This window comes from Notamacropus eugenii, chromosome 7, assembly GCF_028372415.1.
Source record: "Notamacropus eugenii isolate mMacEug1 chromosome 7, mMacEug1.pri_v2, whole genome shotgun sequence".
NCBI lineage: Eukaryota > Metazoa > Chordata > Mammalia > Diprotodontia > Macropodidae > Notamacropus > Notamacropus eugenii.
Genome location: NC_092878.1, coordinates 35354278 through 35367404, shown reverse-complemented (window position 1 = coordinate 35367404; position 13127 = coordinate 35354278). Strand labels below are relative to the sequence as shown.

General features: G+C 40.0%; 1 protein-coding gene across 2 annotated transcripts; it reads right to left on the bottom strand.

Annotated features, from left to right (window-relative positions):
* Positions 1–671: 671 nt before the first annotated feature.
* Positions 672–13127, bottom strand: SERPINA10 (serpin family A member 10). 2 transcript variants are annotated; one of them, XM_072623902.1, is made up of 5 exons: positions 13028–13127; positions 6952–7705; positions 4902–5175; positions 2121–2271; positions 672–1017 (listed from the first exon to the last, which is right to left on the bottom strand). In XM_072623902.1, exons 1-5 carry the CDS (start codon positions 13067–13069, stop codon positions 826–828), a joined length of 1413 nt encoding a protein of 470 aa, XP_072480003.1. In that variant the 5' UTR covers positions 13070–13127; the 3' UTR covers positions 672–825. The 2 variants fall into 2 exon arrangements, with proteins under 2 accessions (XP_072480003.1, XP_072480004.1); XM_072623903.1 differs by having other exon boundaries at positions 13032–13116.

Genomic DNA, 13127 nt, shown 5'->3' with positions numbered 1-13127 from the left:
TGTTTTCATTATCATCTTGTGTCTATTTCTGCTTTGTTTGACTTTTACAGGTAATTCGGAAAAGCAGAAACTGCTTAATTTTTGTAAAGTTTATAGGAAGGAGTTTATTAGATAGACTTTAGAACTGTAGCTTGGTGTAATGGATAGAGACCTGGACAGGAAGACAGGAGACTTAACTGTAGTCCTGTTTCTTTTATTGACTATCATAATCTAAAATAATAGGTTTGGACTCGGTAATCTGTCAGGACCCATCGAGCCATAATATCCTCAGATTCTACCACCATCCTTTTAAATTTGCTTGAAAAACATCACAGCTGAGTTGACATCACTGAACCAGATGCGGTGTGATGAACGTATAACTACAATTATTTTTCCCTACTCATTTTAGCCATCAATGAGTGACACTCTAATGGTTCATAAAGAAACAATTTATCACTAAAAGAAAATGGAAGCTAATTTTAAGGAGAAACTTTCTTATGAGTCCATTCCTTCCAAGCTCTTTATCTTTCAGACAGTGCTTTAATATGTCCATCGTATTAAGCTGTGCATTGTAGGCAACAGATTAAACTCCACTTGAGGCACAAAACCCTATTGTCAAACTAGTCATACTGCCATGTTGTAGTGGCTAAACACTTGGTTAAAATATGAGGTAGAAAGCATGAAGACGTCTCTGAAGTAAATAGTATCTTCATCTTTACTCCCAGCAGATTTCCACATGAACTTAGATTAACATGGAATGAAAACAACCCTCTTCCTGCCCCGCCTCTATGTTATGCATTATCATATGTCCCTTTGGTAGTATAAGACATTTGTGCATGTTATGAGTTATAAAAGAGATGGATTGACCACCCTGCCAAGGAAGAGCAGACTTTTAGATGTCTCTTCATAGATCATGAAATGGAATGGATGATCTACTCTGATGATCGTCGGCATTGAGTAGGCAATAATTTCTGACATTGTTCCAGCTGCTGCTTCAGTTCCTCTCTCGTTGACTTCAATTACTGTTCTCTGCAAAATCTACCAATGGAAATGAAATAATGTGCAAATAGTAGCAAACTAGAAATAGTAACAAACTGACGCACAGCATCAAGTTGCCCCTGAGGGAAAAGTTTTTCTCCCTTAAATTCTTTTGCTGGTGCCTTTGAATTTTTCCACCTTGATTTCAGCCTTATCTTATCACCAGAGTGATTGTATATCCCCCAAAGCAAGAAATCTGGGTTGGCTTTAGAATTTCTTAAAGCCTAGGGATTTAGGTCAAGGCCCAGAAGGGTGAGGAAAACCTAACAGGAGATTCTCTCTGGGGCCTGGACCAGTGGAAAGAATACATTGGAGGAAAGAGAGCAGGTACCAGCTGACCCTTGATTTAAATCAGCACCCTTCAAATCTTCAAAGTTAACAGGAACCCCTGAGGACTCAGGGACCTTACTAGCATCTTATGTCTCCTCTTGCGTAAATCTCTTAGGATCTTAAAGATTGAACAGAGTTAGAAATTATCTTATTCAACTCTGCATCTGAAACATAAATCCCTCCATAATATCCCAAAGAGTAGTAGTCATCTAGCTACTCCTGAGACCTCCAGTAACGGAGAACTCTTTATCTCCACAAGTGGCTGATTTTGGGTACAGATAGCTCTAGTTGATATATTAAGCTAGTTGATACTAGTTGATTGCCAATCCAACACCCCCATCCCAAAGAGGAATTTATCCTGGAAATGGAATTGATTTACAAGTTTATTTTTAATAAATTGAAAATAACTTTAATATTCGTTTAGTTCTAGGACAAGTGTAAGCCAGAGCCCTTCTTCCAGTCCTTACTTGATCCAGACATGCTGGCATTCATGCATATGTTTATGTATGCAAATCTTGGCTAATTTGACTCCTACCAAGGGGCACCAGAGCCTCCCACTACATTGCAATACAGTTTTTCATTGATACATAGATACAGTACGCATACACTCATAACAAAGTCTCCTAATACAGACTCCTTTGCTGTTCAGACCTCATGGACTTTGAAGTCTTTCTCTATGTAGGTATCTGTAAATTGCATCTGCTAGATTTTTTTTAACAGATATTTGGTCAAGTTGACAATGTGGCACCTTCATCTAACAAGTCACAACTTACCTTAGACACTTTCAGATTCCTTTCAGGACCTGAGAGTTCACTCAGATCAGCCCAGGGTGAGAATATTGCTCTCATTCCCATCTGCTTCAGGAGTTCTTGTACCTCATATTTCTGATCTAGCTTGAATTTTGGAAAGAAAACGTCCGTTTTTCTGTGGCACAAACATACATAATCATGAAAAATGGACATGGGGCATTCTCTTTGGAAGTTAAACATGTCCTAGGTTTTTAAAGAATTTCTCTGTTGGAGAGGTTATTTCCAGTGCTGCTACTTCTTACAAAGTGGCCCAGCCCAAAGAAAATGCCAATCAGCTTTAAAAGCAAACAGTAAACATAACTTGAGTTTCAATGAGTCAGTTATTTTCCTTAAACGAGCCAGGAATAACCTTCACCAAAACTCTGCTCAAATGCCTTATTGGGTTATGGAAATGTCTCTTAGTTCTTTTTACCGTTTTTTTTTTTTAAAGTTATATTGATTTCTTTGGGGTTTTTTATACCACAATAATTCCCCATTATGTTGTTCACCACCACCAATGAATGCACTAGAATTCCTTCCTTCCTTAGTTCTGACTTGGTGGAATCCCTAATGACTTTCAAAGTGCAGCCCAGCTCCCACATAAGGCCTTTCCTGTTCTACCTGCTCACTAGTCCTCTCTCCTTGAAATCTCTTTATATCATTTTATAATAATAGCTAGCATTTACATTCCACTCTAAGGTTTGTAAAGTGTTTTGCCAATATCTGATTTTATCCTCAAGATAACACTAGGAAGTAGGTGCTGTTTTTATCCCCATTTTACAGTCGAGGAAACTGAGGCAAGTAGAAGATAAATAACTTGACCAAGGTCATATAGCTAGTAAATATCTATGATCATATTTGAATTCAGGTCTTCCTGACTCCAGTTTCTTTATGTGTAAAATGGGGTTATAATAACCCTTACTTGACAGGCTTTTGATTGTCTATAGTGAGATAGTATACATAAAGCACTTTGCAAACCTTAGAGTGCTTTATAAAGTTAGCTTCTGTTATCTCCAGGGACAAGATTTAACCTTGAGTCCTCCAAAGTTATTCCAGCAGGACATAAGCCTCTGGTAGTTCCTAAAAAAAGTGGAAAAGATTCCATAAATCTGTGTGTTTTCTATCTAGGACCAGATTTGTTCAGTGAGGAGATGGTATCACTAAAACTGGTTCTTAACCTGGCATCTTTGCACTTGGTTTTGGGTTGTGTGGGTTTTTTTAAATAATTTTGATAACTACATTTCAGTATAATTGGTTTCCCTTTAATCTTTTGCATTGTGTTTTATAAATTTATAGACATCTGTGAGGGGGTAGCTACATGGCACAATGGATAGAGAGGATGTTAGGCCTGGAGTCAGAAATACCTGAGTTCCAAACTAGCCTCAGATACTTACTAGCTGTGTGACCCTGGGCAAGTCACTTAAGCAGTGTTTACCTCAGTTTCCTCATCTGTAAGATGCGGACAATAATAACATCTTCCAGTATTGTTAAGAGGATGAAATGAGATAATATTTGCAAGCACTTAACACATGATATGATAGAAGCTATATAAGTACTTATTCATCTTCCCTCCCCCATCTTGAGAAAAGATCCATAGGCTTTATCATCAGACTGTCAAAAGGATCCATGCATTAAAAGGTTGGCTACAAGCTAGTAAGTTTTTCAGCCACAGCATTTCATAAAACTTGCAGCTAAGACATTAGAGGATGGGACTGGTGTCAATGAATGGAATCAGTGATTTCCAGATATCCTTGAAATATTAAGTGATCACATGTTCCATATTGGCAAAAGTATGTCACCGTTATGTCCATCTTTCCTCCTTAAAAGGTAAGGAGAAGGGTACAAATATTTATTAAGAATCCACTCTGTGCTGGGCATTGTGTTAAGCACTTTACAAACATTATCTCATGCAATCCCTTAAAAGAACAAGCCTTACCCACCTCCCCCATCCCTCTAAATATTATAATGAAAGGATACCAACAAGGTTGGTATAGTGGCAAGAGCCCTGGCCTGAGAGTCCAAAGACCTGAGGTAAGCTCCTGACTGTCACTATCCTGCTTGGACACATCCCTCCTCTTCTCTGGGCTTTAGTTCACCCATCTCTCAAATGGAGGGTGGGGAAAGCAGGTTAGATTTTCTCCAAGATTCCTTCCTGCTCTAAGAGTCTGTCATTCCTGCCATGCAGTCGTGGTAGTGACTTACGTCAAACTGAATCTCTCCTCTTACTGTCTGACTGTGGAACTTGGTGGACCTTGCCTAAGTTGATTGGGGCAGGCTCAGAATAGGGTACTTTCAGGGTGACAAATGAAGGCTAAAACTTGAAATTATCATGGCTATAGGGAGGAACTACTTTTGTACCAAATTGGATTCAGAGGTTAAGGAGAGAATAGCCCTTAGCTGAGGTCATAGAAGCCAACCTCCATTGCCTTCTCTCATTCCCATGTCTTTGTTTTGATTGTCCCTGGTGCTTGGAATTCCTTATTTCACCTTCATCTGTCCTTTAAAGTTGAACTCCCTCCAGGAAGCCCTATTAGATCCCTCCTCTTAATAGCATTTTTCCCTCAGACTTCACATACCACTTTGTTTTGCATCTCATTAACTCATGCTTCACATTATGGTGCATTGTGGTTTCTGGTATCATACATCTACAAGACTGTAAACTTTGGGATCGTGCCTTTTCTAATCATTGTGTCTCACGCAGGGCCTACGTCAGTGCTTTGCACATAGTAGGTACTTATTTTTCTATTGTATTGTAATGAGTAGTACCTGGTTTTCATATTTCGGATCCATTTTTCCACCAGCTCTACAGTTAAGTAGTCTTCGATGGCAAGGTGATCCCCCATTTTATTCACAAGGACCACTAGCATGCTTGCATTTCCTTGGTAGGGTAATTTGAGGACTTGGCAGCGTAAGTCCCTATCAAAGGTGGAAGCAAACTTGTCAGACCTATACATCATAGGCACCTTTGTAGTTCTGTATTTGTCCAGGCGGAAGGTTTCAACTTTGGTGAGAAGAGGGTCAAACGCAGATAGCCATTTACCTAAGGAGGTAAAGAAGGTAAGAAAAATGGTGCATTGAGAAAACTGCTGACAAAGCCAAGTATTTTTCGTGATGAAATCTCCAAAAATGAGGGGCACTACTCCTTCCCTTTATCATCAACATTAGGAAGATATTCGAATTCTACAGAAGATTAATGTCCAGAGTGGGCTGGTATGATCTCCCCTTTTCAGGAAGGAAGAAAACAAGCATTTATTTAAGCGTCTACTACATGTTGGGCACTGTGCTAAGTGCTTTACAAATATTATCTCGTTTGATTCTCACAACTCTGGCCTATGCTATTATCCCCATTTTTACAGTGGAGGAAACTGAGGCAGACAGAGGTTAAGTGACTTGCCCAGGAGCACAAGCTAGTAAGCCTCTTAGGTCACATCTGAACTCGGGTCCTCCCAACTCCAGGTCCAGTGCTCTCTCCACTGCTCTACTTAGCTGCCTCTTTCAGGCCAAGCAAATAGACATCCTCAAGGTCAGGATGCACTCTTTTCCTTCAGTGAAAAAGCTTAGGTTTATAGGTTTTATCAAAGGCTACCAGCAAGAGTTATCTAGAGAGATACTATGTTGTATTGTAAAAAACACTGACCTAAGAGTCAGAAGACTCAGGGTTGGAGTTACAATACTTCTTCTAATAGCTATATGTCTGCAGACCAATAACATCACTTTGTTCCACTCATTTGTAAGAGAAAAGGATAATATTTATCCGACCTACATCACAGGGTGGTTGTAAGGAAAGTTTAAGGCGTCAGGTGCTAAAGAAATGTGAATTATTGTTATTATTTTGTGAGACTCCAGAAAATAGAAGGTAAACTGTCGGCTATCAGAGCTTTTTGGAGCTTTCCTATTGCTTGATCTCCCTTCTTTGAATTCAGTACTCCTATAGTCAAATATCCATTATTCAGGGCCCAAGGCTAATTATCATTTAGGACCTTTCAGCCTTTTGAGACAATTTGCTGCCCCTCAGCTTCTCTACAAGGGGCTTTTGAGAAAGTTTATATCTATCAAGAGACAAGACATGGAAAGTCCAAGTGGGGAAACAGTCATGACATGTTGTCTCTGGAGTCGGACGTGGGTCCAAATCTCGCCACTATCATTTATCATCTATGAGACCGTAGGCACGCCACTGAATTTAGGCTGTTTCTTCATTTTTAAAATAAATGGTTTTTGCCACCTGCCTCACAGAAGACTGCAGGGTAGTATAGACATTAGTTTTTTAGTAATTCAATGTCCTGCACATAGTAGAGACTTAACGAACTCTAGCAGAATTGAACTGAAACATGACTAATTAGCAAAAAAGTAGGCCAAGGAATCCCTGAGTATTTCATTCTCGCCATGCCACCTTTTGTCCCAGGGATTTAGTTCTTGGTCTTTGGCCTTTTAGGGGCATTAGCATGTTTCCCTCTCCCTAGGGATGGTCAGGTTCATTCTGGAACAAAGGGTTTCTTCATTGGCAGACCCCCAAAAAGCCAAGAATTGGCCTCAAAAGGCACCAAGTGACAGTACTATAATTTCTGCAAAGATAGCGCCATCTTCTCTAGGTTCTGTGACTTGGCTGCTGCTGCTGTGCTAGAACTATTCTTCGGTATCCTTTCCCAATGCTTTCCCTGGCCTCAGTGTAGGGCCTAGACAGGAGTGGCGGCTAAATCTACATCCAGCCTTCATTGTGGTGCACAATGCAGTTGACAAAATATGAATAAAAAGGAGGAAAAAAAGAGAATTCTTCTTAGGAAGAATGTATCATTATTAAGTAATACCAGATACATACCATTAAATAGGATATAATCCACAAAAATTAATTTAGCGTCAGAATCAATCTGATCAAAAAGTTTGGAAATTTTCCCCTTGGTCTCTTTGTTCATATGGTGATTCATGAAACTCTTGGCCTGTGTAGTATTGTGGAAATTCACAGGTACATAGTCCATGTCAAAATACTGCTTGGATAAATTGAAAAAAGTCTCTTTGACCTCAAAATCTTTGTGGATAAAAGCAAAACTCCCTTTTAATAAAGCCAGCTCCTGGTTTTGGGAGATGTTGTCCTTAAGCTCCTTGAAGAAAGAAGGCAAGAAAGTTGTCTCTGTACTGCTTAGATCCTGCAAGTTGAGGCCCTCTAGGATCTGAGATCGGGTCTGTCCTCGGGCTGCCAGCATTAAAGTAGCCATTGCAAAGGAAAGGCAGAAAGGAGAGAAAACTATGTTGCCATCATGTTTCATAGCTATTTTTCGGAACAGGTTGAACCCAAAGTTGGCATTCTTTTCTAAGAGTTTCCATCTATCCAGTGCTGGCCAGGGCTCCTCCTCAGCTGATATCAAGGCATCTTTCCTATGGAGTTGTTGTTTGTCTCCATCCATTTGACTGTGGTTGAAGAAGGTGTGGTTCTTCAAAACCTCCATGTGTGTTTCCATCTTCCCTGGTTCCCAGGCTTTAGCAGTGCCCAGTACCAGCCATACTTCCACAAAGAAAAGGATAAGGTGGAAGGCTGTTTTCATAGTGTCAGTTTTGGAGGCCAAGCGAATGTATTTCTTAGCAAACAAAATTCAGGTAAAGAGAGAAAAAAAATGTTTTTAAAGCCATTTTAAAAAATCCTGTATCTCTGTGCTAAGGTGAAATACTGTTTAGAAAACTGAACCTTGTTCTACTGTGGGGGACAATCACTTAAGGTCACAGGATTTAGAACTGAAAAGGAATTCAGAGATCATTTAGCCCAGAGGTGACAAAAACAGGGCAGATAGGCACTCTAAATCAGTGCAGCAGCAGCACTATCGAGTATTTGAGAACCATATTAAAACATATTTGGGAAATATTTAACTAAATAAAAATGTGATAGAACTTAGATAATGTTAATATGTGGTTTTCTAAGTCATATGTGACCATCAGAGATCCTTATGTGATCCTTATGTTTAATGACATTCATTTCCAATTTTGGGGGGGTCAGGATTCATAATTTCATATAGGAAATACCCAGTGTGGAAATTTCCCATGAAGGTAGATCAACAACTTTCCTGTGACTTACTGTCTTAGAGTTTTCGTGGGTCAATGACAAGTTTCCCATGGTCATACTGGGTCACTATGTGTCAGCAACAACAGAACTTGAACCCAGGTCTTCCTAACTCCTAGACTGACCAAATTATCCTGTCTCTTAACCAAAATTACTACTACTACTAATAAAAATAATAAAATCTACAAAAATCGCTGAAGTCCTCCTTATAAAAACTTGAACTTACATGAACTGATGCAAAGTGAAGAGAGCAGAACCAGGAGAACACTGTACACAATAATGGGGTTTTCCTGGCAAAGAGACTAGAACAATTTGCCATTTCCTTCTCCAACTCATTTTACAAATGCCTCATTTGTAAAATGAGTTGGAGAAGGAATTAAGTGACTTGAAGAATTAAGTGACTTGCCCAGAGACTTACAGTAAGTGTCTGAGGAACTCAGGAAGAATGAGTCTTCCTGATTCCATGCCTAGTTCTCTATTTGAGTTCAGGAAGATGAGTCTTCCTGATTCCATGCCTAGTTCTCTATACACTGTAGCATCTAGCTGCCCTATCACTCATCTTTACTCTCATAAATCTGGTAGGTTTTGTAACTGAAAATTACAAACAGCTTTGGGTTTGACTGTGATACAGAAAGTTATTATACAGGTCTCTGCCACATTTTCTCGGTGTTGGGAGTGGGGTACAAGAGATGAGGTTGGATGGCCTACAGGAGATCCAAAGAGGATTGTTGAAGCCTAGACCTGCTGACCTTTACAGTAATGGAAGCAATAAAGTTGTGAAGTGTTTGGACAGAGCAAACTAACTGGATTTCTTGGAGCCTCTGATTCATGACTTTAGAATGGAGAGGGATCATAGAACACAGAATGTTGAATGTTACACCTGGAAAGAAACTTAGCTTATTAGAAAAGGCAATGTAGCTAATAGACAGTGTTGGAATAGAAGTCAGAAAGATTTGAGTGGGTCCAAATCCTGCCTCTCACACTTACTAGAAATGTGACTACTGACAAGCCATGTAATATTGCTAAGCCTCAGTTTTCCCATCTATAAAATGGAAGTTTTCATGCCAAATAGATGCTGGGTGGGGACTATAACTTCACTTACCCTTTGGTAATCCCAGCTGATCAATGCAGAATATGGGGAGAGCACACTGAAATGAGATCTAGGAGAAAAGTTCTGACATGAATTTGCCTCTTGGTTTTTATCTTATTTCATTCTCAAAGTCAGTTTACCCATCTTTAAATGAGAGAATTGGACTGTATAATCTCTGAGACCCTTCTAAATGTTCTAATAAAACTGGTTTAGATGATGGGCATAGGTGATAGAGGATGCTGTAGATATAGAGCACTTAAAGTTTGCAAAACATATAACATCTAATTTGAGCCTGACAACCCTGTGAGGTAGGTGAGAGGCATGAAAACTTCCATTTTTTCTCATTGCATTAGCTGGAATTTGTCCATACTCAAGATGCCTTCCTGCACATCAAAACATTCCTTCTGGATCTTGGAGAGGTGAATGTCCAATCTGATAAACTTTTAAGTCCTAAGATTTTAATGGTTGAAATTAGCTCAAGCTTGAAGCTTAACATCCAAAAGCCTAAAGATTTTGGCAACTGGTCCCATCACTTCCTGGCAAATAGAGGGAGAAGAAATGGAAACAGTGTCAGATTTTATATTCCTGGGCTCAAAGGTCACTGCAGATGATGACTGCAGCCATGAAATTAAGACACTTGCTCCTTGGAAGGAAAGCTATGGAAAATCTGAACAGCATACTAGAAACCAGAGATATCATCTTGCCAACAAAAGTTCATATATCAAAGTAGCAGTGTATGCCTGTAAGAGTTGGTGTAAGGAAAGTGGAGCACCATAGAAGCGACATTTTCGAATTCTGGTGCTTGAGAAGATTTTTGGGACTCCTTTGGACAGCAAGGAGATCAAATCAGTCAATACTTAAAGAAGTTAATTCAGGCTATTCACTGGAAAGTCAAATGCTGAAGAGAAAGAAATTGCAAATCACTCCTGTATCTATGCCAAGAAAACCCCAAATGGGGTTGAACATGACTGAAAAATAACCAAAACAACCGTTTTGCTTTACATAAAAAGGAGAAAACCGGGGCATTTTAGGTCCTGAGGTAGCCTATTTGGGAGGGAGAGCTATGGATTGCCCTCATATCACATACAAATGCAGTTTGATTCCTACATCCATGAAGGCTTACCTAGAAGCCTTGGAGGGTGAGGTGGGACAGAAACACCTGCTATGGCTCAGCCTTGCTGCAGCAACGGTGGAACCCATGTGGCCAATTTTCTCATATGCCAGGATTTATAAAGTTATTCCTTTAGAGAACTAAATGGTACTCCGATATGCACAGCATTTAGTAAGTTATTCCTTTAAGAAATATGCAAAGGGAAGCCAGGTGGTATAGTGGATAGAGAATGACCCTGGAGTCAGAACCGGGGTTCAAATTTGACCTCAGATACTTACTACCTGTGTGACTCTGAGCAACTCATTTAACCCCAATTCCTTTTAAAAAAAAAAAAAAGAAGAAAGAAATGTGCAGTAGTTAGTAAGTGTGAGTATATGTGGGGAGGGAGCAGGGTCTAGAGACCTGTGATGTCATTGGTGTGATTTCATATTCCTAATGTGAAAACTTCTTTCCAAGGATGCACACTAGTAACTCATCTGTGACTTAGTCTTAAGAGGGTTGCCTGGGGGCACTGGGGTGTGAAATATCATATCATGATGGATGATGCTAGAGCTAGAAAGGTCACAGGTCATTTAGTTCAACCCTCTATTCTTAGTTATACAAAGGAGAAAACTGAGCCTCAGACAAGTCATCCAGTAAGTGACAGAGCCAAGTCTTAACCTGAGATCCTCTTATCCAAATCTTCTCCTCACCACCATACTACAGCTGTATTAGAGGCAGAATTTGAACTCAGGTCCTCCTGATTCTAGGACCAGCCCTCTATTCACTAGGCCAAGTTACCTCTCAAGATTTAGTAAATTACTTCTTTACATAATACTCAGTTACTTATATGTAAAACAGAGATAATAATACCTGACATACTTACTTCAAAGGGTTGTTGGGATGGTCAAATGAGATAATATATGTAAAACATATTGAAAAACTTAAAGCTCTGAATTAATGAAAGTTATTATTCAATAAATAACTTCTTTGGTGTTCTAAATGAGTCCACAAAATTCATGACTACTCTTATTTATTGCCATTTGGAAAAAGTAATTTACTAGGCAACTTGGCATAGTGAATAGTGAGGCAGCCTTGAAATTGGAAGACCTGGGTTCAAGTCCTGCTTCAGACACCTACTGCCGATGTGACCTTAGGTAAGTCTCATGGTCCTTCAGTGGTCCCAAGAAATTCTCTGAGACAGTAAGTTGTAGAGCAGTCGCTGACTTCCATTGGCAGAATTTTCTCACTGGGAGTTCCCTATACCAAGTTAAGTCAACAAGCATTTATTAAGTGACTACAATGTGCCAGGCGCTGGATTAAGTATTAGGGAATCAGAGAAAGGCAGCAATAATCTCAGCTCTCCAGGAATTCACAGTGTACTGAAATCATAGGAGAAAGAAAAGAAGGGAAGGAAGGAAGGAAGGAAGGAAGGAAGGAAGGAAGGAAGGAAGGAAGGAAGGAAGGAAGGAAGGGAGGGAGGGAGGGAGGGAAGAAGAAAAGAAGGAAGGAAGGAAGGAAGGAAGGAAGGAAGGAAGGAAGGAAGGAAGGGAGGGAGGGAGGGAGGGAGGAAGAAAAGAAGGAAGGAAGGAAGGAAGGAAGGAAGGAAGGAAGGAAGGAAGGAAGGAAGGAAGGAAGGAAGGGAGGGAGGGAGGGAGGAAGAAAGGAAGGAAGGAAGGAAGGAAGGAAGGAAGGAAGGAAGGAAGGAAGGAAGGAAGGAAGGAAGGAAGGAAGAGAGACAGAAGAGAAAAGAAGGAAGAAAAAAGTTATTAAGTAACAGCTGTGGGTCAGAAAAGATTAATCTTTACGTTCTAGTGTCTAGTTTAAAATCTCTAGGTGAATTTGCCTTATTCTTTGAAATATCTTCATTCTTGAAACTCAATCTCTGTGTGTGTGTGTGTGTGTGTGTGTGTGAGTGTGTGTGTGTATGTTTCTGTCTGTCTCTTTCTCGGTCTCTGTCTCTCTTTCTCTTTTTTAGATATACTTGAAATTTTGGGATTAGTAAATAGACCAATAGAAAGGCAACACGGCATAGTCAACAGAGAGTCCAGCTTTAGAGCTGGGAAGACCAGAGCTCCAGCATTGCCTCTGACACACACTAGTTATGTGACCATGAGTAATTCACTGAACTACTAAGGTTCTAAGAGATAAGAGGAGTTGTCAATCTACAACAGGGAGAGATTTTTCCACACTGAGAGTTCCCTGTACTGATAAAATCACAGATCCAGGCAGACCCTTTCCTCTAAAGACATCAAAATTGAGATGATATATATATATACTATTCAGGTTGGTGGACGGCATCCTTGCAAAGGCTTACAGGTCCCCTTCCTTCCCCTGTGCTCACTCACCACCCACCCTCCTCCAGAAGGCTTCCATTTGCTTACAGGACCCTTCTGTTCCTCTTTAAGACTCTAATCTTGTTTAAATTCTCCAATTATGAAAAATCTGGAGGTTGGGAGCTCTGTTTGGAAGGATCCCTAGTTGATCAAAAGGAGACCATTCCTCAAAAATAAAAATAAAATCAAAGCCGATTCCCAGAAGAGATCAGAGAGGATCTCCCATAGCTATCCCCAGCCAAATAAGACAGTGAATTTTCTCCCCCTCCCCCACCCCTACCCCCTCATGGAGACATTTAAAAATTCTCTCTTGAAACAGCAAGATCTTACCAACCCAGTGGTTCTACTGTCACCCTGCCGATGGTCTTCCATTCAAAATAAAGTTAAAAGGTTAAGGTTTGAGGCTGAAAACTTTCAGCAAATATTTGCT